Source organism: Protomyctophum bolini (assembly GCF_963924005.1).
Source record: "Protomyctophum bolini genome assembly, contig: SCAFFOLD_292, whole genome shotgun sequence".
Classification (NCBI taxonomy): Eukaryota; Metazoa; Chordata; class Actinopteri; order Myctophiformes; family Myctophidae; genus Protomyctophum; species Protomyctophum bolini.
This window is the reverse complement of record NW_027665875.1, coordinates 30,001-55,000: the sequence shown is the minus strand read 5'-3', so window position 1 is coordinate 55,000 and position 25,000 is coordinate 30,001. Positions and strand designations below refer to the sequence as shown.

At 48.6% G+C, this 25,000-nt stretch overlaps 1 protein-coding gene across 3 annotated transcripts in view; it reads right to left on the bottom strand.

The window, feature by feature from the left end:
* Window positions 1-25,000, bottom strand: part of LOC308312134 (cyclic AMP receptor 1) — a gene marked incomplete at its 3' end in the record, with an annotated part of 53,703 nt that overhangs the window by 7,739 nt on the left and 20,964 nt on the right. For all 3 annotated transcript variants that reach the window (XM_080794525.1, XM_080794526.1, XM_080794527.1), the window contains 3 exons: window positions 23,578-23,616; window positions 13,106-13,184; window positions 6,697-6,744 (listed from right to left, as the gene is read on the bottom strand). In XM_080794525.1, the coding sequence (XP_080650651.1) occupies window positions 6,697-6,744; window positions 13,106-13,184; window positions 23,578-23,616 (166 nt within the window). The remainder of the gene's footprint in view (window positions 1-6,696; window positions 6,745-13,105; window positions 13,185-23,577; window positions 23,617-25,000) is intronic.

Below are 25,000 nucleotides of genomic sequence, written 5' to 3'. Positions count from 1 at the left end.
AGGTGCTATTACAAAGGACTGGAAGCCTCTTCACATGTCAAAAGCGCAGCTCGGCTCGGGTGGGCTAGTTGCTATAGAGACCGTGTCCCTGTAAAACTGGACGAGCTCCCGTGAGTTCGATCCCCGGGAAAACACAACAACCCTGGGTGAAGGTCTTATCGACACCAACCGGCCATGCAATGCATCCCCATGAGCGTTGTGTGTCCTTGAGGGCTGAGATGCTAAACCCCTAATACGTGATCACTCTTGTTAAGTCCCGTGTCGACATGAAGGTCAGCTACACGCTTGAAATTCAAAATGCAGGCGGCTGAAGTCACGGGATAACTCGTGGCAACATGTGCAGTAAAAAAGAAAACCACCTTAGTGTCCATTTATGAACCTCGCGGGTCCATTTGGTTCCGTGTGTGCTGTGAACATTCTCCGGTGGCTTGAAATAACAGTTGGGTTTTCATGTGCAACGGTGACGAACGGACGGACGGACGGACGGACGGACGTGTGGAAGCTGAGCTCGCTTGAGCACAAAGACTCTTGTCTCCCGTCCACAGCATAGACGTGTGCATATGATAGGCCTACATAGTGAATAACCAACGCCACGGGCTGAAGCGCTGAACACATCATGAGAGCACACACACACACACACACACACACACACACACACGCACACACACACACACACGCACGCACACGCACACACAGGAAGAAGCCCACGACGTCCCCCGTTGTGACTCAAGGCGAAGCCTATGTTGATCAGTAAACAAACACCCGTGGCAGATAACGAACAAGCAGCGCGCTGTTTGCTCAGCCAACTCTGTCGCTGTACCCGACGGGCTTCAACTCGTAGGTCGGTCTGTCTGTCTGTGTGTGTGCCATGCGTGTGTGTGTGTGTGTGTGTGCACACGCACTCGCTCACGTGGTCGGCGGGTGTGTATACACATCCGTGCATGGCGTGCAAGCTGCTCTTAACCCTGGCATTCATTCATATGTCCTCTCTCTGACCTGCAAGAGCAGATGATCTAAGACCTTTTGGCTTGCGTGCCGACGTGTGTGCATGCTGTGCAAATGGGCGTGTGTGCGCGTGCGTGTGCGTGTGCGTTTGTGTGTGTGTGTGTGTGTGTCTGTGTGTGTGTGTCTGTGTGTGTGTGTGAGAGAGAGAGAGAGAGAGAGAGAGAGAGAGAGAGAGAGAGAGAGAGAGAGAGAGAGAGAGAGAGAGAGAGAGAGAGAGAGAGAGAGAGAGAGAGAGAGAGAGAGAGAGAGAGAGAGAATTCACGCTTGGCCGTGGACAAACCCCTGAAGACCCACACAGTGTGCCACGGCACTGTGACTGACGTCTCAGATAACCGCCAACACTGGCTATGTACGTCAGCACTCTAGGCAGATACAGAGAGAGAGAGAGAGAGAGAGAGAGAGAGAGAGAGAGACAGAGAGAGAGAGAGAGAGGGAGAGAGACAGAGAGAGGGGGGGGGGGAGGGGCAGGGGTGGTGGGGGCAGAGAGAGGGGGAGGGAGAAAGCCACAGAGAGAGAGAGAGAGAGAGAGAGAGAGAGAAAGCTGAAGCAAGGCTGACTCAGAGAGAAAAATGGATCAGGAAAGAAAGGCACATACAGGGAAGAGAACGTACAGAGTGAGAAACAAGAGATGTGTATGCGCTTGCGATTGTGTGCGCGCGTGTGTGCGCATGTGCGTGCGTGCATGTGTGTAATACTGTAATACAAAGCGTGTGAGGAATGGAAGGAGGGGGGTGAGGGGGGGGGGGGGGGGGGGGTGTATGCGGAGAAAGAGAATGAAATCACCAAAGCCAGTGGTCTTCAGACCCAGCAGGAATTGCTTTCCCTAGTTTACACCTGCTGGTGCACACACACACACACACACACACACACACACACACACACACACACACACACACACACACAGAGAGAGAGAGACAGGGACAGAGGGACATGCATGTACAGTCCCACGCGGTGTGCAATGACACAAAGACACACACGCGCACACACGAGGGTGTGTGTGTGCGGTAGCCTACATGCGCACAGCGAGGACGGCTGGCTGGCTGGCTTGGCAACTGCAATCGCCGGGCTGTGTTGTTTTAAAGCATCGCAGCGCGCGCATAAACACTCATAAATATTCATGACCATGAACCTGGCCTGCTGCTTTATTCATGCTGTGCGTGTGCGTGCGTGTGTGTGTGTGCGAGAGAAAGAACAGAGCAGGCACAGGGAGGGAGAGGGCAGAGCGAGAGATGGAAAGTGGGAGAATGACGGAGAAGTGGAGAGAGGAGAGAGATGAGACCGGGAGTGTGATGAAAACCACTGTTGATTTATTTACGCACTGTGTTACACAGAGCAATTAGCACGCGAGGAGGCAAAGGACGACGCAGCGCGCACACACGTGCACACACACACACACACACACACGTGCACACACACACACAGGCTCCCGCAGACTCCGTAAATAGTCAAACACACACACACACCAGTTTGCACACTGCACTCACACAACACAATTCAAACACAGACTGTATAGACAGATACACACATTATACGCACACGTGCACAGTGTTTAGAAACATGATCACTATTATTACAAAATAAAAAAATTGACTATTTATGAAGCGCTTATCAAAACAAGGTTAACGAAAGTGCTTTACATAAAACTCGAATACAATCAGCAGCAGAGTTTTTTAATTACAATTTAGGCATTTAGGACGCTCTTAATCCAGAGCGATTTACATTATGCACTATAAAATGGTAATATTCAACACCGACGGACATTCAAGTTCAAGACTGGCGGTTTGGCCAGCCTCTTCAGGCAGGTTGTTGTTCCACAGCCAGAGGGCCGTGACAGCAAAGCCACTCTGTCTTTGTTTGCCTATATTCATAATCCAGTTTAGTGGCTTTCCCCTTTATTTTAGAGGGACAGACAGTAGGCTGACATGGGGAGAGAGATGGGGGGGGGGGGTGAGATGCAGTTAAAGGCCGTCGGGATCAGGAGTCGAACCCGCGGCACACAAGCCAGACTTGGACTACCGGCCAAGGTGCCTGGACCGCTGAGCCACGGCCCAGGCCACATACTTACAGGTTTTAGTTAATATGGTGACCACCGGTTAGTAAAAAAACCAAAGAGATGTGTTTGGGTGAGTCGCTTACCACCGCGGCACAACGTCACGTTGTAGCTGTCGGTGGTCTACCTTTATCACCTAGAACTGGAGTATGAACAGGCCTTCAGGAACAACCAGCTGGTTCCCTCCTGCCTGACGACCACAGGCCTGAACACACCTGTCACAACGGGTGCTTAATAAGACATGTAAATATAGGGGCCAGGCCACAGAGTTCAATGTGATCAATCAAAGCTTTAATCAATTATGGTTTTTAGTTTTGCAGCTATAGGTTCCTGTTGAGATGATAAAAAACATTTCTTTATTTCTTTATTTTTCTCTCATTGTTTGTGCTGCTGGGATCAAATGATTAACACATGTGGTTTGGGACTTCGTTGGCTAAAACACCAAGTGATGACTGACTTGAGAATGTGTAAAGGAATCTCGGATCAGCGATGAGAATTATGACGTTTTGTCAGTTCAACTGAAGGAGATTATTTGACATCCAGACTTCATATCTGCTCGACGCCGTCGACGGTTAAACTAAATGGGGACATTTGCTGTTAGGCTTCACCAGAACATAATACTTGTGTATCGTCTAGATAAGAATGGAAGGAGATCTTTGTCTACGTATAAATATGTTGCCAAGGGAAGCATATAATAAGGGAAAAAAAGGGATTGACCTCAAATAAAACCTTGGGGCACTCCACAAGTTGGGAGGAAGGGGAAACATGGACACCAAATGATCCAAAAAATACATACAATTTGCACATGCTCTCATGCTCTCTCTCTCTTTCTCTCTCTCTCTCTCTCTCTCAGAAACAAACTCATGAATATACACATGTGCTCTCTTTCTACACGCAGCAGATCAACAACCGTAAAGGGTTACTCCAGTTCAGCGTGCAGTAATTACATCAGCCACTTAGGGGCAGCATCTACATAACCTTAACCCTTAGCCCGGGCTCCCCAGCCCCTGCTGGCCCTACCCTGCACTGGCCCCTGCATGTGCAGCCCTCAGACACACAGCAGGCAGGGAGAGAGGAGAGGAGTTCCCTAGCCTATAGTCCCTACACTACCCTGCACTGGCCCCCATGCAGCCCTCAGAAACACAGCAGGGAGAAGAGAGAGGAGTTCCCTACACACTACCCTGCACTGGCCCCCATGCAGCCCTCAGAAACACAGCAGGGAGAAGAGAGAAGAGTTCCCTACACACTGCACTGGCCCCCATGTAGCTCTCAGAAACACAGCAGGGAGAAGAGAGAGGAGTTCCCTACACACTACCCTGAACTGGCCCCCATGCAGCCCTCAGAAACACAGCAGGGAGAAGAGAGAGGAGTTCCCTACACACTACCCTGCACTGGCCCCCATGCAGCTCTCAGAAACACAGCAGGGAGAAGAGAGAGGAGTTCCCTACACACTACCCTGCACTGGCCCCCATGTAGCCCTCAGAAACACAGCAGGGAGAAGAGAGAGGAGTTCCCTACACACTACCCTGCACTGGCCCCCATGCAGCCCTCAGAAACACAGCAGGGAGAAGAGAGAGGAGTTCCCTATACACACTACCCTGCACTGGCCCCCATGCAGCTCTCAGAAACACAGCAGGGAGAAGAGAGAGGAGTTCCCTACACGGAGGGAAGGAAAGGGGACTGTGTGTGGAATAGCTGGAGAATACCAGCTCTCTGCATATACGGGCCGTGTCTGGGAGTGCGTTAGAAAGAAGCGTATAGAACTTTGATGGGATGACATTAGGCCAGCAGTCATTGGTACACACAGTCCGAATATTTCCAAAAATGTCAAAACCCACGTGGGAAGGAAGGGGAGAATGTTTATGGGTCAGCCATGACAATAACACCGGTGGTCAGGGGGCCCCGGTCAGGGGACTCTTGGAACATGGGCCATGTAGGCATTGCGGGGATCAAACCTGTGACATTCCAGCTAAGTAACGGTATCCCTGCCCAGCCGAACCCCAGCAAATATCACCCTCCCACGAACACCCACCGGCCAATTGTTGAGGGGGCTAGGCCCTCCTCCAACTTCTGGCTTTTGGCAAAACAAACAGAACCCAAAACAAACAGAACTGAAAACAAACAGGACTCCAGCCATTTATCGTCGATGTTTGCTTTAAGCGGTGGTGACGTCATGTGGGCAGCCACAGTGGGCGCCCCTCACTTCACACAAGTGTGATTTGTTCATATAACAGTATAGATTCTGGTACAAAGCCAGCTGCACCAACAGTGGGTTTGAAGCACCAGACTCCGTGGAAGTGGGCAGGTCCTGTTAACACCATGCGTGCACAGGACGACGTTCACCGTCTTTAGCAACGCCCAGCGCCCAGGACGAAGATTGATGAAAACGGACGGATATTGTTGATATCAAAACCGATCGCATCGCCCCACAGGCTGGGAGCGCGCTGTTGCACAACAGGCAATGATGTTGCACAACATCCGATGTTGCACAACAGGCGCACAACATCCGATGTTGCACAACAGGCGCTCCCAGCAACATTCGATGTTGCAACATTCGATGTTGCAACATTCGATGTTGCACAACAGTGGGACGTCATCGTATTGAGCAGACCCCCCCCTGTTTAGCTGACGACACCGAGAATCTTAAAACGTTAATAACTCTTGATCAAAATCATCCCGTCCAATTCTAAGCAAAGATTATGTGTTAGATATAATATTCATATACCTCCCGATCGCCTCTATAGTGTTTTGGCTACATCTAGCTGCCACATCCGGGATAGCATCCGGTCCGTCGCTAAATGTGCTCCGCTGCGTTATAAATCGTTATGTGCGCTCTAAATTTAATGGATTAAATAACCCCGGGCGTTCGGGGTGTTAACCGCCACATGAGCTTCCGCTATATAGCGGCCTCTTTTTAACCTTTAAAAACCACCGAGCCACAATAAAATCCACGCGCGGCACGCCAAGCCGCAATAAAAAATGCGACCGTGAAATCTATCAACTTATAGGAACATATGCGTGCGGTTATGAGCTTTACACATATGGAGCCGCAACGTTATGCATGAAATCCATCCTTCAACACCAAGCCAAGAGGAGCAGAACAGTGTGTGTTTTAAAACAACACACATCATGACTTGATTACTTCCCACTATCTGTAATTCTATAAAGAGAAACTATAATTCTCTCTTTTTCAACCGGCTTTATTTTTGCATTCCACCCCCTCTCCCTCCATGTCTGCCCCTCGCTTCGGCAACCGATACAATTTTTCCCTCGCCTCTCCTGCTCATTTCCGAAGGTCAGGGAACGAGGCGCGGCGTGCTAAGGCAGCTCTCACATTTGCATGAACTGCCAGCAAGCACGCACAGCCACATAGCTCATGCACACGCACGCACACACGCACACACGCAGAGAGAGAAAGAGCGAGTGTAGCAGGGTCAAATTGCTCCCTGCTGTGTGTGACACCAACCCAGCGTGACCTCGACAGCTAATCCGGCACACACTCTAATCCTCACGCTGCGTGTGTGTGTGTGTGTGTGTGTGTGTGTGTGTGTGTGTGTGTGTGTGTGTGTGTGTGCGCGTGTGTGTGTGTCTTGGTCACTCATTCCAGTAGTGAGGTGTGAGATGGTCGGTCAGGCTCTTACCTTCCGTCTCTCCCGCTCTGGGTTGAAGGTTCCCAACCACGACTGAATCTGTGCCAAAAAAACACACATGCAGAGACAGATTAAGCACACGCATGCGCAGTTGCGCACACACACATGCACACACACACACACACACACGTAGACATTTACAGTCAGTTGTTTCAGACATCTTAAAAATGCCCTGGGGAAAGGCAGGCTGTGTTGTGGGGGTCTCGCCTGGTGGTGGGAGTGAGAGGGTGAGAGAACTGCAACTATAAGCCGGACACGGTCCTGCATAATTCCCCCACCTCCTCCTCCTCCACCCAGAGATAAATGGGGTACTGGAGCAAACGAAGGGAACGACTCGCAGGTGTGAAAGACTTTGTGCCCATTGTGCGCTGAAAGGTTACGAGTCACACAAACGGCCGCTTGGCTAGGTCAATCAAAGCTTAACCTGGATTTATTTATCTTTATTATTGAATTTTTTGAACTGTATAATTCAAATTGCGTGTATGCACGCCTGTATGTCCGTGGCAGGGCTCACAGACATGCCCAAAGATACTGTATATGGACCGGACATTCACATTGTCAAAGATACCCAGCAATGACAGGCAGGCTGATACGATATCAGCCCACATAATAAGAGCACCGAAGTCCTGACGTAACTCGCTCATCCCGACGATTCCCCTGGTTCGCGGAAGTGATTTCTCTATGGAGAATAACATGGGGTGATCTTAATATCGTCTACTATAAGCGTTTGTTGTCCAAAAATAAACAAGCTGTCTCTGCGTTATTGTTAGGGAGGTGTCTCTGTATCGTTTGCAACAGTCAGTCACTCATATATGATACAGTCTGCTTCTAGCGAAAATCTAACTAATTCAGCAGCAGTAACATTAGCGTTTTCTCTCAGTCAGTTGATTCTTCGTATCCATATGAGTGAAGCGGCCGGGGTGACATGTTTATTTTTCAAACACAGTTGTTATATGAGGCGATCTAAAATCGCCTCAATGGGGATTTCAATGCAACTAAACAAATACATGAACCTGGGGACTGACGCCCTCTACTGAAATTGACGTCAGACTTCGGTGCTCTATATGGACATGCCCAACATCAGTGCACATCATCAGCACATCAACCTGTCCCATATATTGAGATGCCAATGACAGAGAGAGACAGAGAGAAAGAGGGATAAGGACATGGAGAGGTTGTGCAGAGAAGGAGAGGAGAAGGTGAGGGACTGACCTCATGCCTCCTTCTATGCATGAGGAGTCCAAGCTGCTTCTTTTCACCTGACGGGGAGTTTCCCCGGCCGGACGTAGCGGGTGGAAGGAGCACGTTATTTCCGACCCGGCTGGCCAGGGGGAGGTAGTTTTAGAGACCGGGATTACTGCATGTTTTTTTTGTGAGGGTATACTACCCTATAGGCTAGGGGACATGCCCACAGCGTCCCCAGCGGGAATCGAACCCAGGACCTTCTAGCTGACACACACACACAGTCACACACAGGTTCAAGTTACGTCGCGTGGTGTCCGTCATGCCTCATCACTCGGCAGGGTGGAATGAGAGATTGCTACTCCAGCAGGCAGTGCACCTTTAGCCCATGCATATGAGCCCCGATCGCGTTCCTGCTATTAACGGGTGTTATTTGATTTAGATAAATAGCGGTGCTTAGACAGAGATAGGGTCCTGTGAAGTACATGAATTATGTATCTCTCTCTCTTGCCCCTTTCCTTTCCTGCTGTCCCAACACACACACACACACACACACACACACACACACACGTTCAAGTTACGGTGGGTGGCGTCTGTGAGTGGGTATGTCTGTCGTGGCCGTGCAGATGTGCTGTTAAATATTGTATACATACTATGTGAGTGTGTGTGTGTGTGTGTGTGTGTGTGTGTGTGTGTGTGTGTGTGTGTGTGTGTGTGTGTGTGCGTGTGTGTGTGCGTGCGTGCACATATAACCCGGTCCCCCCTACCCGCCAGTCTCTTTCCGCCACCCGTTCTAATGTGCCTGACTCGCACTAGAGCTAAACGCTATAGACGCAGCCAGAAGAGAGCCGTAACAGCTCCCGGGTCTCCGATACGAGGGACTGATGGCATCGCTGCTGCACGCAACACCAGATGAGGAGACGGTAGAGAGAGAGAGAGAGAGAGAGAGAGAGAGAGAGAGAGAGAGAGGAAAGGATTGGGGGGGGGGGGGGGCAGGCAGCATTAACAAAAAAGGAGTGGTAAAGAGAAAAGTAAAAAGTGGAGCAAACACGACGACAGATCTCAGATCTCTCTGGAGGAGATGTGGAAATATATATTTCTCCGCTTCTCTGTCTCAGGAGGGGAGGGGAGCGGGGGGGGGGGGGGGAGGGGTGAGGGGGGGCGTGCGGAGAAAATGTCAATAGACACACAGGCGCTGCACACAACACAAGACAGAGATTTGTCACAGCGTGCGCTGCTCGCGCGCGTGTGTGTGTGTACTGTCATTGTATGGTGTGGGGGTGGTGGGGGGTAGCAGCCTGGAGGCTTTATGTAACCCAAGGAAATCAGAGGCAAGTCTCTGGAGGGCCTCTGTGAGCTATACTATACAGTACGCATGTATATAGTGTAGGAAATGTTTACAATTTAAAGGGGGGGGGGGTGGTCTGCTCAATATCTTAAAAAAAACGATTAGACATTTCCATTATTATAAACATACTAGTGTATAGAATTACTGTACGAGGAAGTGGACATATTAATTATTTTTTGTTGTATCCCGGCTTAACCCATTTAGGCCTGAGGCTGATTAAAAAAAACGCCTCTATATATCCTGACCTAAGTTTTCTGAAAAACTTCAAATATTTATATAGCAGCATCACTTTTTTTTTTTCTTTTTTTTTTTAATACTGTACATACTGTACAGAACCCCAAAATGGGTTCCCGGCCTGATGGGGTAAAACACCAAAAGGGGTTGATGTAAAATGACTTTGAAATCGGGGGGGGGGGCTGCCCACAAGACCGTGTTCGTGGTCAACCGTTTGACCATGTGTTGTACAGTATGTGCTATATTACAGAACACAACAATGACATATTATCATGTCCATTATGGTAACGTATTATAGGGCCTGCTTGCTTCATATACTGCATTCGTGCCTTTTGATGTTTTGACATATAGGAATCCTCTGTGCCGGTCGGGGTCCTTTATAGCGCACACATAGGCTTTGAATTGTACATTGAGAAAATAGGAAGTAGATATTTCAGTGTTCTCTGCAGTGTCTTTGTTTTTTTTTCTTTATATTTTGTTTTTATTTCAAATTTTTCACAAAATACACATACACCACATATATATATATATACGCACACACGCGCACGCACACACGCACACGCACACACACACACACACACACACGCACCAGCAGCATGGAGACCGCTGGACTAGGAGCGCTTCCATTCAGCTATTCATTAACTCAACGTTGCCATGGTTTCCCTGCAGCAATGTGATTGCCATTGTAAGGCTGTGTGTGTGTGTGTGTGTGTGTGTGTGTGTGTGTGTGTGTGTGTGTGTGCGTGTGCACGTGCACGTGTGTGTGTGCGTGCACGTGTGTTGGGACTGCAGGAAAGGAAAGGGGGCGAGAGAGGGAGAGAGAGACCTATGTGTACTTCACAGGACCCCGTCTATAGATGTCTGTCTAAGCACCACTATTTATCAAAAATCAAATAACATCCGTAAATAGCAGGAACACGATCGGGGCTCATATGCATATGGGCTAAAGGTGCGCTGCCGGCTGGAGTAGCAATCTCTCAGTGCACCCTGCCGAGTGATGAGTCATGACGGCTAGGAGCACAAAAGCAGGTGAACGGAGAGGAAGGAATCTGTCAAGACAAAAACAACAGCCCCCCCCCAGTCCCAAACCCCCCTGGTTAATCTCTCCAAATGTGCCGTGGTTTTGCTAATAAGTCTGATTGTCGCTAACGACTCCGATTCAGTTAATTAAAACACGTTCCCTGCGGATCACGACATTCCCGACTCCCCCCCCCCCCCCCCATTGTCTTTCCGTGCTGAACACGCTATTCCCGACTACTTATTCGTCGCTTTTTGATAACTTCTAATCTAAGACATACAAGGTTTTCCGTCGGACAACCTGGTGACGTCACGCGTTTGGGTCACGTGGAAACAAAACACGGACGCTGGATTCTCGGGGCTTCTGGGAAACCGAGGCACAACGCAAAGTCTACGGTGCGCAATGGCCGCATCCATCTTGCTCTGTTGTTTCGGATCGCGGCGGTGGAATATTTTTGGACTCGATAACAAACGATGGTTTGATTTATTTATTTATTAGATCCCCATTAGCTTACGGTGAAACACAGCAGCTATTCTTAGGCTTAGGCATAGTCTTAGGGACTATTTTCAGGCGGATCTTCATGAAATTGGGAGGTACAATAGAGACGTGGCGATTCTTCAAAGGTTAGTGAAAAACAACGGCAGTCAAATGGGGATTACGATTATTTAATCCCGCAGGCTAAGGCTCAAACCACACCACTGTAACTCCTTGCAACAAAACAAACCACACCAATGCAACTCCTTGATTACGATTATTTAATCCCGCAGTCTAAGGCGCAAACCACACCAATGCAACTCCTTGATTACGATTATTTAATCCCGCAGTCTAAGGCGCAAACCACACCAATGCAACTCCTTGCAACAAAACAAACCACACCAATGCAACTCCTTGCAACAAAACAAACCACACCAATGCAACTCCTTGCAACATGCCATTGGGAATAATGGCTGCAAGTAGTCGCAAGGAGTTGCATGTTGCAAGGAGTTGCATGGCGACCCTCTGGTGTGGTTATAGGTCTTTAGTGTTAATGAGCAGCTCAGTGGCCTTGCGGTTAGAGTGTCCGCCCTGAAACTGGGAGGTCGGGGTTCAATCCCCGGCCTGCAGGCCAAACCAAAGACTGTAAAAATCGAGCATCAAGGGTTGGGTTGAGGGGGGGGGGGCTTAGATCAACTACAAATGATTCTGTAGCGCGGCATTGGGCTGCGGCTCACCGCTCCAAGAGCTGGGTCAAATGCGGAGAAGACATTTCGCATACAGGCAAATAGGTGTCAAATAGTAGGACTTTAACCTTTGACTAATGAGCAGCGTGGCCATTTTCTCCCCGCCGACGAAAAAGGGAAGAAAACATCTCTGCCGTGTCCGGCCAAAATCTCGTCTCCGTCTCTCTCTCTCTCTCTTTCTCTCTCTCTTTCTCTCTCTCTGTCTCTCTCCCTCCCTCCCTCCCTCTCCTCTCTATCCTTTTACCGTGCTGTCGCCACCTAGCCCACTTTCAAAGCTTTTCAAATTCTTTCAAGTGAGACAGCCTGCAGCTGAAAAGAGATAAGGCTTGAGCTCTTCATAAATATGATAGAGAAGGGGGGGGGGAGACAGAGAGAGAGAGAGAGATGGAAATGGGGAGAGCAAAGACACGTGGGAGGCAAATGAAGGGAGAGTGCCAGAGAGGGAGAGAAACAGGTAGAGACAACTGAATTCTGTGAGCAGAATGACTTATGAGATGCAGGTTGCCAACCAACCAACCACATTCATTTATTCTCTTTATCAAGTCTGTGATAAAGGGGCTGCCTAGCCTCCAGCCACCCCCCCCCCCCCCCCCCCCCCCCAACCCCACCCCCGCTACTTCCCCCCCTCGGCTGCCGGCAGGCTGCCTATCCGTTTGTTTGTGTCTATCTGTTCATCGGCCGTCTCTCTGTCACGCGCAAGCGACAAATTCTATACGATGATGCTTCATTGTATATGGTCGACGTAAGTCGAGATACATTTGTCCACCGTTCTCCATTTTTCAGCATCTATCGCAAACGCACACACACACACACACACACACACACAAGTGTGTGTGTGTTGTTCTTCCACTGCCTCTACTATGACTGACTGTGGCGTGGCGTGGCGCGGCGCGCGGTGTCGTCAGGCCAGGGGAATGGCAGCTATGAGAGGCCGCCCTGCAGGAATGTTTGCCCGGGGCTCTCAACAACTGCACCCTCGCTGTGGCACACATCACACTGAGCTATGATGAGCCACGGCGAAGAGAGAGAGAGAGAAGGGCCGGAGAGAGAGGGGAGGGAATGAAAGCAGAGAGAGAGAGAGAGAGAGAGAGAGAGAGAGGATACACAGGGAAGTAGTACACATATAACGTCCGTTTCATCAGGCTCATCGCCTGAACCATACAGGGCAGGGCAGTTGCACGCACGCACACAACACACACACGCACACAAGCAAACATGCACTATTATCTCAGCTATTCAGGGGGACCATTCATGCCAATTTGCTAAAAGGTCACAGTGGATTCGAATAGCTAATGGGCCGCCAACGCTCTGTCCAAGCCCCGCTTGGACTGATGCCGATTAGAGGCGTGCTGCGGGTTGGGGTTGGGGTTGGGGGGGATGGATTGAGAACGTACTCACCCTCCGATTGGCCACGCAGATGATCCTGGCGTAGCAGATGATCATCAGGAAGATGAGGATGAACAGAGGCACGTACCATCTGCAAAGCACAGACACACAGAGGGACAGACAGTCAGACGGAGGAAAGCACAGACACACAGGGGGACAGACAGTCAGACGGAGCAAAGCACAGACACACAGACACAGACACACAGACACAGACACACAGGGACAGACACAGAGACACAGACAGTCAGACGGAGGAATGCGGAACACGCACGCCGAATGAAAGGAACTCGTTTGTTGTTTGTGATACTCGGGTGTTCCTGCATGTTGGCCTCTGGGCGGTCCGGTTTAACCCATTCTGACCTGAGATCAGATTCATACAAGGTTTCCACTGGACACACAGTGGTCTGATGAACCCATTCTGACCTGAGATCAGATTCTAAAAATGTCAGTCGTTCTTCGAGTTTTCAAAAAATAGCAGACCTACAAGCTCATAGCGCGCCACTCGGTGGCGCGCTATGAGCTTGTAGATCTGCTATTTTTCAATAGCTAAAGCATAACATGATGCTAACACCAAAATGGGTTCCCGTTCAGAATGGGTTAAACCGGCTTTTGTTTGTTTGTTGTTTTGATGTGCTCTGCAAAAAAAATAGACAATATCTGAAGATTGTATGGGTCGTAAAACCAAAAAGAAAACATGTCCCAATGAAGCAAAAACAACCGTTTCCCCCACGTCCTATAATGAAGCTTCATATGAACTAATGTCATGATTAGTTATTATTAGCCACACAAACCCCAACGTCCCTATTGTGGGTTGAAGGGATTCCGTGTGGAGAGGGAGAAAAAAGAGAGAACCAAGTATGGACCGCTTGGGGGTATAGTGTTTTTAAATTAATGAAGCATATAGCAGCATGTCTCTTTGTTGTGTTTACCAAGTTGCATATCATTCCGTTATCGTGTTTTTTTACATGTGCTTAGCTATGTATGCATAGGGGCTGTCACCATTATTACATTTTACTTGAGGATTCATTGTCATACAGAAAATTGCGATTAACGATTTAATTGTCGTCGGTTCAACACTCTGCTTTTAGGCTTCGTGAAGAAAAGGTGCATGGGGACAGATATGACAAATAACTTACATAATGAAATAACCTTAAATACTTATATATATGAATAGTAGAAATCGCAGATCTACAAGCTCAAAACGCGTCACACCGTGCCACGTTTTGAGCTTGTAGAGCTGCTATTTCCACTCCTTTTGAAGATGTTTGAAAAGATTTCAACAACATTGAAATGATTGTCAGAATTACGACGACTATTCAAAAGAAAATGTGTGCGATCATTTCAAATAATTGTGATTAGGCGATTATGTAACGATTGTGACAGGCCTGTGTACTGTACTGTCTGCCACCCCCCCCCCTGTCAGGGTGTGTCTCTGTTGGCAGACACCTGGCCGGTGGAGCAGGGAGGGCATGGCCTAAACTGACTTTATAATCCACTGTCTAATAAGTCTCTCTCTCTCTCTCTCTCTCTCTCTCGCTCAATGACACCATTTTGTTTTGGTTTGCATTTTTTTAGGGCTTTTGGCAACAACTCCACACACACCACATCACATCATACTGTCCACACCTCAAAGTGTGGGACGGGGATGAGTAATGCACGTATATTTATCTCACTGGTAAACATGGTTGCTGTTATTCTTATTGCAATGTTGAGAAACAGAAACCAAAGAATTGTACTCTTATATTACGTAGGCGCGTCAATAAGAAATTGAAGCTGCCAAAAAAAGCAAAAAATGAGTAAATATACAAACAAATGAGCGGCTGGTGGGAAGGCACAAGGCCAGTGGGTGTCCAGATTATAAATTATCTTTAGGATTTGGTATATATTGTAGACGGATAGGTTACTGGTTTATCTATGATCCTATAGATTACACTATCTCTATGCATTTGATGTATTACCTTGCGTTCACTTTGCGCCACAATCGCTGTGGATTAAGAGCGTCTGCTGACTGCTTAAAATGTAAATTGCAAACTCCAGTCCTGGAGACTAAAATAATAATTACATTTACCCAACATAAAAAATGTATCATTTGCTTAGACACCCATCTTTTAAGCCCTAACCACACCAGAGGGTCGCCATGCAACTCCTTGCAACATGCAACTCCATGCAAACTACTTGCAACCATTATTCCCAATGGCATGTTGGCAAGGAGATGCAGCTGGTGTGATTTGGGCCTGAACCAAAAAATAAAAATACATCGCATGGATGCACTTGGGACGTATCGTCAGTGATGTATCCCAAGGTCATCGGGGTTTTCGGGTTCTCCCAAAATCATACCCCTCACTCAGGTGACCCAGCCGGGGTGATCAAGTCCCGTCTTACGTCCCAGTAGCTACCCTCGATCATACTGTAGAAAAAAAGTGATTTTTTTCAAAATCTGAGCAGAATAAAAAGTGATTTTTAATGTGCTCTGAAGACGGCTGTTTGTAAACATGAGAAATTGCATCTGAGTCAGTCTTGCATCTTTTTTTTTGGGAGTGCCGCTTTTTCCACTTCAGTTGGTTTATCATATACAGTAGTTTGTGGTTCATGAGGTTAAGTGGTTAAACTAAACTAGTATGCATGCCGAGTGCATGGGAGTATAGTGGACAGTGTTATAGGCTGACCAGCAAATTGCTGCCGTATCTAGGAGACACTATATTTAGATATAAACAGACTCAGCACTGCATGGTGGTGAGGGCTTTCCTACTGTATATATTTTAGCATCTTCACTGAAGGGGGAGGGAGGAGGGGAGGAGGGGAGGGCGGGTAATAGAGATTGAAGGAATGCAAGAAAAGTCACAGCGCAGGAAAACACGTTGCATTCCTTTGGGATGAGCGTAGCTCAGAATGCGGAACGGACAGAAAGGTACACGAGAGAGAGAGTGGAAACGCCAGCACATCCTGAGCAGATGAAAGGGAGCCAGAAAGGGGGTGGGGTCGGGGGGGGGGGAGGTGTACACACAGCCTCGTGTTATGCAACCTCCGGGGAGGTGATCCCTCGCCCTCTCCGAGGAGTTTCAGCCTCCTTTCCTTATAATCACAAAACATGCCTTTGTCTCGTTTTGACGGACAAGTTCCCTAATGTGTAGAACCTGTATAATCTCCACTCAGAGAGAAACACACACACAACAACCACACACACACTGGGAGGTGGCGGCGGCAGCTCTGCTGCTGCACCTTGCAGCGATGCATGCATTCTCTGTGAAGACCCTCCGTCAGCTCAAAACCAGAGCCTTTGAGATGCAGAGTTGCTATAAGTTCACCCCCATCGGGGCAATTATTTCGCAAGCAATGCAAGAGCATGTAAATCAGGGGGTGCTGAAAAAAGGTATAGATCGTGATCTATACCAGTAGATCATTAACCCATTCTGACCTGAGATCAGATTCATACGAGGTTTCAACTGGACACACACTGGTCTGATTAACCCCATTCTGACCTGAGATCAGATTCTAAAAATGGCAGTCGTTCTTCGATTTAAAAAAAATAGCAGACCTACAAGCTCGTAGCGCGCCACTCGGTGGCGCGCTACGAGCTTGTAGATCTGCTATTTTTCAATAGCTAAAGCATGACATGATGCTGACACCAAAACGGGTTCCCGTTCAGAATGGGTTAAGGTTGCGCAGGTAGACCACACCAATAAAAAATATATTATTTAAATTTAAATGTATTATTTAGATTTAAAAAAAGGCATCATGCCGCTTGAATTAAGGTGACTTGATTGATTGATATCAAAAAGGGCCTCAGCTAAAAACCCACGATGCAATACTTTGTTTTCAAGTATTGTAACATCAGTATAGCATTACAAAGTTATATACAAGAAACCCCTACAAATTCAAAGTTTTCGCCCGGTATTTCCCATTCCAAGTGCGTTAGTCTTATATGTAATGTCATTGCCGCTATTCCAAAGCCTCATTGTTTAACTATTTTCAGCAATTGGGACAATATTTTTTGGGGTGGGTAGAGCTTGCTGGTCATTTTGAAAGTAGTCGAAAAAGGGTGGACACCCCTGATTGTAAATGAATCAATTATTGCCAAAACCAAATTATAGTTTTAGGTGTGCCATTGGACAACCATTAAAAAAACCCACTGTATAATTCCATAACACACATGAACCACATTACCTGTATAGCGTTTCTGAATCTCAATGACGCTGAGCCAAACGTCTCACACACAGCCAACATGCACAGCAAAAAGCCTCAGTGTTAAATGGAAAAATGAACACCGAGGATTTTACCATCAACTGCACTGCACAACACATAAATAAAGATTTTACACTCATGTGCAGTTATAGCGCCACTATGAGGCCGTTTTGAAAAAAATGTGGGACAGAGGCTCTTCCTTGGCCTACTGGCGCTGTGCATGCAAAGTTTCACACCGATCAATGTGATTTTTTATCACATTTGTATGGCCGTTTTTAGCCCAAGGAGTGTATTTCATGCAAAACGAATGCTCGCAATTGATTCGGAATCAGGAATAACCCCTAGTTTGACACGTCACATTCTACTTCAATCCCTGAATTTACCATGATCCAAAATGTATATAATAATAATCACTTTTTAATTATGTTATTTGGATGACCCTGAGGATCATAATAAACCTAGAATGATTACTATTGCAATTTATTTTGTAGTAGTAGTGTAGTGTGATTCTGCTAAAACCTTTCAAGTTTGGAAACAACCGGTAAAGCGGTTGTTTTGTGTCGTTTGGCAAGGCTGTATCAGTTTCTTGTATAAACTGGATATAAGCTCCCAAAGGTAAGTGTCTATCCTGCACTCACACTGTTCCTGATGAAAAATACTTTTTCTTTGGTAACCTTTCAAAAGGCACGTATCACGTTTATTACTGGTCCCAGTTTTTAGTTGTCATGTCCACTGTTGTCTGCCGGGGCTTGTGGCAGGAAGCAGAAAGGAAACCCGCTGAACGTTCTCAAATTAAACACCTTATTGGCAGCGCACCGAGTCCGCAGGCATTCATTTCAAAGCCAAGATGTAACGGTGAAAGGAGACTGAGCTTCACACATTACGCTCCCTCAAGTCCTGCATCGAACACGATTGCATTGTCTGTGTCTATCTGTGTGTGTGTGTGTGTGTGTGTGTGTGTGTGTCTGTGTGTGTGTGTGTGTGTGTGTGTGTGTGTGTGTGTGTGTGTGCGTGCGTGCGTGCGTGTGTGCTGTGTGTGTGTGTGTGTGTGTGTGCGTGCGTGCGTGTGTGCTGTGTGTGTGTTGTGTGTGATACAGAGAAAGAAAGATTGTGGTGTGCACATTATTTTGGGACATGTGTGTGAGAGAAACAAAGAGTGTGCCTGTGCAAGTCTTTGTGTACAGTGTGTGTGTGTGTGTGTGTGTGTGTGTGTGTGTGTGTGTGTGTGTGTGTGTGTGTGTGTGTGTGTGTGTGTGTGTGTGTGCGGGTGCGTGCACGTGTGCGTGTAGTGTACGCTGGCCCCTGTCGATACAGGACGGGAGTGAGGCGAGTGATGAGAGCGTTTCAGTGAGACCTGCGCCAGCGTCACCCCTGGAGTGATTTAATAACCCACTCTCTGGAATAAACGGCGCCCAATTACGCGCAGCGCACCTCCTGTTAATGACGGAGAGACGGGGAGGATGGGGGGGGGTGCAACGAGGAAGAGTGGGGGGTTGGCGGAGGAGACGAGATGGGGAGGGGGAGGGAGGGGCACGTGGCCTTTTAACCATGGGAGGAGGGGGAAGGGAGAGAGAGAGAGAGAGAGGGAGAGAGAGCGAGCGGTGAAGAGGGGGGGCGGGGGGGTAGAGAATGGCGGGCGGCAGCTACAAAGTGCTCTAATTAGCATGATAATGATCTGCCATTAGAGTCCGCTGTGCTCTACAGCTGAGCACAACCCTGCACGCACGAGAGAGAGAGAGAGAGAGAGAGAGAGAGAGAGAGAGAGAGGGAGGGGGGAGGGGGAGGTGAGATTGGGAGGGCTCAAGATAGAGGACATGGAGAAAGAGAGGAGAGAGAGAGAGAGAGAGAGAGATAGAGAGGAGAGAGGGAGGGACGAGATGGAGATGGAAAGAGACAGAGACAGAATGAGATGGACAGAGAGGGGGTGGGGGGGGAGGGGAGGGGGGGGGGGAGCGGTGGTGCCAGCGGAGGAGAGAGAGAGGGAGACGCAGAGCGAAGCAGACGGATGGTGTCACGGTCGTATAAGACGTGCAGGTGGAGGGACGCCACCGCCACCACCGCCACGAGACCCCCCGCGAAGCGCAGACAGGAGCCGCCGTGGCGGAAAAAAACACTAACTCAAAATGTTTTTTTTACTTGCAATGCATGAATGAATACTCTGTTACGAGTTAAGAGGTCCAGAGTTCATAATGCACTCGAGTAAAAAGGCACAAAGGTATTGGCATCAAGATGTACTAAAAGTACAAAGTATACTCGTCATGCAGAATGTCCCCATTTCCAGTTTTCTAAATGTATAAAAACAAAACATTTGAAAATAGCCGAAATGTACATATAGGGCTGGTTGTATATAATGGTCAGTTAATGTAACTAGCAATTAAACTTTTCAAATAAATGTATAGTGAAGTAAAAGTGCAATATTTGGATTTCGAGATGCAGTGGAGTAGAAGTAAAAGGATTGGAAATTGGAAATACTAAAGTAAAAGTGCAAATACCTCAAAATTGTACTTAAGTAAATGTACTTAGTTACTTTCCACCCAGTGCACAGGATGAAGGGACGCGAGGACGCGAGGACGGGGGGGGGGGGGTACTAAAGCCCAGAGACATCTAGGAAGACCCTACACCACTATGACACACACACACACACTCCCCCTGCCCCTGGCCTCAGATCTCCCTATAGGCAGGCTGAGGTGAGGGATGGATGAAGGGCAGGAGAAAAGAAAAGAGGTCTTAATTAAACTCCGCCGCCAGCGGTGCGGCGGCGGTGGAGACGAGAGCGCCACGGGGACAGTCAGTGCCGTGCCTGATAAAAAAAAAAGGCTCGACATTCCTCCTCGACTGTGTGACCCAGAAAGATTCTGTACCGACCGAGTGGAGTGAGTGAACGATCGGGATCTACCTGTTTGACAGCTTTGTGGCGCGTTAAAAACAAAACAAGGGCGAAGGGGAAGTGACAATGCCAACTAAAGAGAAAGGAGGGGGTGGAGGAGAAGGGAACAATGCTGCAGACAAAGAGTGCAGTGTGTGGGAATAATGCTCGCCTCATCTCTCGTCTCCAAAAAACTGTCCGCGTGCCGTGCAAGAGCGATCGCGTATTAAAGCATGCGCGTATTTGTTTTATGTACGACCGTAGTCAAAGCAGTGTCTCATCCGTCAACTTAACCACAACATATCTCCTGTACTGTATCTATTTACAGTGCGTATATAATAGTGTACATGCCTTGCCGAGGCACGAGGCCCATAGGGCATGCAGGAACATATCTGCATGTTTCTGTATCGTGAGGCGGTATAATACAAGTACAAGTTACGTACAGTATATACACCCCCTGGATATGACGCTGGTACTGTATGTCACGGATGGACCAAGGAGGTACTACTGGGGCCCAGTTTTATAGCCTTTGGTATGAACCCGGCCGAGGGTTAATTGGACCCCGACCTCCTAGTCTCAGCACGGACCCTCTAACCACTAAGGCCACTAAGCTGGTTTCTAGCACCCCTACTGGTGCTCATTAACGCCACATAGGTGGGTGAACACAGACACAAGGACATTGCTGGTTGTAGGAGTGGTTGCACCACTCAAAAATCACACCTGTGTGAACTGAGTGGTGCAACTCCTCTCCCCCTCACTCTCTCTCATATTAGCAGGCAACAATGCAGCACTATCCCTCTCTCCCTCTCTTTCTGGCACAACAGCGCCCCCTACTGGTACTAATAGTCATATACTGGTGCTCATTAACCAACACACATAGGCACATAGGTGAATCAACACAGGCATAGGTGAACACGGACATTGCTGTTCCTGTGGTTGCACCACTCAAAGAAACGTGGTGCTCGTTATTATACCCACACATTTGTGTGGTGTCACTTCTGTTGTGTCCTACTACTCCTCCCCTGCCAGTGAGGAGGAGCCCCCACCGGGAGGACGTCGACGTAGAGCCTCCGGGAATACGTGCAATGACAATTATCACCCTAACCCCGGCTTGCTTGCTTGCTTCCCCTGAACACGGGACAGTTCGCCCCGACAAAGCCTGGATGCGCCGTAAACCCCACAGACATAACCACTTGTAGATACGCGATTTTCAGTACGCGTGTGTGTGTATGTATTCTATACACATGGGGTATATATATATATGTGTTAATTAGGATGTGGGAGTCTGGGGGGACTCTGGTGGTGAGGATGGGGGGGGGGGGGGGGGGGGTGTCACATTTGCTTCCACCATTGTGCAGAGTTACGACGAGCCTCCGATGGAAAATGCTGAGAGCAGTGACTCAGTGTTTCGAAATGCTGACTCAAGCCTCGGTCACTATACACCCCATCCCCCACCCCCACCCCCGTCTTCACACTGTCCTCTGGTTTTCCCTTCCGTCCGTCCGTCCGTCCGCCCGCCCGCCACCCTCTCTCTCTCTCTCTCGCGCTGTACAGTTCGTCCCCCGCCTCCCCAGTCAGCGCTTGTGCGCACCGCTGAACACTGATGAAGACGGACTGCAGGGGGGGAGGGGGGGGAGCTGGGGGGAGCTGGGGGGCTGCAGGCGGGCGGAGAAGATGGGGCAATCTCTATTTCTCGTACTTTCCGTTGCCTAGTCCCTTGCACGTGCTCTCGCTCTCTCCCCCCTCCCCTTTCCATCTCTCACTCTGTGTGCCTAATCACGTCCCCCCCCTCTCCCTCCCTCCCTCCCTCCCTCCGTCTCACCTCTCTCTCCTCTGCCTATTTCCTCCTCCTCTCCCGCCAAGCTTTCCACTTTTCACCTTATATATTTTAACTGCTGTCACCCGCCGCGCCTCCTCATCCCGCTAGGTGTCAGAAGTGCGCGCGCGCGCGCGACGCGCGTGTTATTTGTGTGTGCGCTCGTGCGTATGTATGCATGCGTGTGTGTGTGTGTGTCGTGTGTCGTGTGTGTGTGTGTGTGTGTGTGCGCGCGCCCGTGTGTTTTGCTGACGGGCGTCTCGGCCTCTAATCTCTCGTCTGGTTTGATGTAATTAGAGCTAATGAAGATTCCCTGATCCTGTGAGCTCCTCGTCCCCCCGGGCTGCGCTGCCGCCGCCGCCGCGGAGGACTAGAAAGAAAAGAGGACAGAAAAGGAAGAAAGAAAAGACGGAAAGAGCCGGGAGAGCCGCGCTGATAAAAAGAGACACCGGGCTCAGAGCTACGTGTCATTTCGTGCTGCGCGCCAGCGTCTGGATGGATGCGTCCGTGTGTGTGTGTGTGTGCGTGTGTGTGTGTCTGTGTGCGTGTGTGTGTGCGTGTGTGTGTGTGTGCGTGTGTGTGTCCGTGTGTGCGCACGCTCGCACGCTGTGCAGGGTGCGCGTTTGTTTGTTTATTTGTTTAGCGAGATTGATTCCCCTGCTGATGCTGCGAGCTGCAACGCGATTACCTTGGCTCATAGCGAGGCATTTCTCTTTGTTTGTGTGTGCGCGCGCGCGTGCGTGTGTGTGCGTGCGTGCGTGCGTGCGTGCGTGCGTGCGTGCGTGCGTGTGTGTGTGTGTTTAAGGCACTATACTGGGAGGATTGGAAGAGCTTTCCAGACTCGGAGGCCAGTTGCAGAAAGCAGCAGAAGACCCTCTCCGCACAGGTTTAAAAGGAGAATTCCATGCTAGAAGGCTTCCTTACCTTTATTTGTAGTTGTTACTACACCAAAGAGGTCCAGGTGGTTTTTTTGTGCAAAAGTGCATTATTGGCTATTTCCCCATATATAAGCCCTCAATGGGGGTTGAGTTTTTGTGCTAATTTGCTTATTTCCATCGAAATAAGTAGTACAGTGTGCCGCTTGGGATACTATTTACATTATGAAGAGAGGATATATACAAAAAGCGATGAGCGATGGAAATACCGGTAAGCAAATTAGCACACCCCAATTCAATTCAATGCAATTCAATTCAATTCAATTCAATTCATTGAGGGCTTATGGTAGGGGAAATAGCCAATAATGCGCTTTTGCAACAAAATAACACCTGGTCCTCTTTGGTGGGGACGTAACAACCACAAATAAAGGTAAGAAAGCCTTCTAGCATGGAATTCTCCTTTAATCCTTCATATAGACTTCCTAAACACTTAAAACACACAGCATAGAAACTCGACTTATTCCGACAAAGCAGGCACACGCACACGCACACACACACACACACACACAGGCCCTTCGCTGAGATGGGAAAAGAAAATAGCCCAAAAGCCTGCAGGTCCCCTGACATACAACCCCTTTTCACTTTTCCCACAGGGACCGACCTCCCGACCCTCCTCCCTCCCTCCTATCACTCCCCCTGGGGAGAGGCTTTCCTTTGACGGCGGGGCTGAAAAGGGTCTACTTACATCCCAAATCTCCAGGCTACGTGATCTTCTGTGATCCAGCTGGGAGGAGAGAGAGAGAGAGAGAGAGAGAGAGAGAGAGAGAGAGAGAGAGTGTGAGTGAGTGAGTGCAGAGGGGAGAACTGTGTGACTGCGGAGGGAGGAAGCTGCACAGCTGTGGCTATTAATAAGCCCAGACTGGGAAGAGAACGGAGCCCAGAGATTACGGCTCCGTCCCAATTCTTGCTCCAGCGGCTTCCTTTCCCCTCCATGCAGCCTCTCCCACCCATCCTCCTCCTCGCCACCTCGGAGTTAACGTGTTTTATCTAGCTCGGGAGCTAGAGCTATAGATAAAAGACGTTTCCTGTTCAGCGCTTGGGGGGAAAAAGCTGGCTGAAACTTCCGCTGCTTCGGAGAGTACCACCCGGAGACCGACGCGTAAACGTGGCCACGCAGGACGGAGGAGTCGTGCAAAGCTTTTGGAACGAGTCCAACGCGGACGACGTCTTCTCGTATCGTAATCGTGACATTCATTTTTCATTTATTTTTTGTTTCATGTTTTATGACCTCAATGATTTACACCCAAACAACCTGAACTTCAGTGGATTTTCTGTGCCTCTATGTGTTCTGAAGCCTTTTGAGCTGCAATGAAAAGAGGCAAAATCCCTCAACATCTGCTGCTAAATTCTTATGACATAAATGGGATTTGTGGACTCTTACATCACAGTCCACAGGCAAATCAGATCGCTTGTTTGAGCCAGAAAACCCCAGACCACAGAAAATCTACTGAATGTTCAAATTTCAGGGTTTCTTTTTTTTGTGCAATTGTGCTCAGAAAACCTTTAACATGGTCTGATAATAATGGCATACATGGCTTCCCTGTGCAATCTGTAGCTATGGATGGCAAGTAACGAGTAGTGATATGCATATTTCTTGAACAAAACAATGATGCTGACGTGAGCTTCGTGCACAAAATGTTGCTGAGCACTGATTGGCGTAGTAGTGCTCAGCTGTGTCTGGACGGTCGTTGGCGCAGCATCAGCTATAAGCTGTGCAGTTTACTGGTCTGGTATTGGTATAAATATGCCGTTATTGTTTTACTGTTGTTAGGACATGCATGGTGTAAGGATGGAGAGGGTTCTTGGTCACAAGCGCGGAAAGTGCTGACCTTAGGTCTTGGATGTTCTTCAGTTTTGGGAGCAAGTTAAGGATGATTAACTTGGTTAACTTGGTTAGCATGGTCTAATTTTGTGGTAATTCTGTTACATAATGTACATATTAGGGCTGTTCTAAATCAAACGTTTCGGATTGAGACGCAAAAGAGAGATTGTTAGACGTTTGTCCGGAACCCAAACTAGTGAAAATAGCAGATCTACATACAAGCGCACAAAGGGTTCGCTTCGCGACGCGTTGCGAGCTTGTAGATGAGCTATTTTCACTACATTTT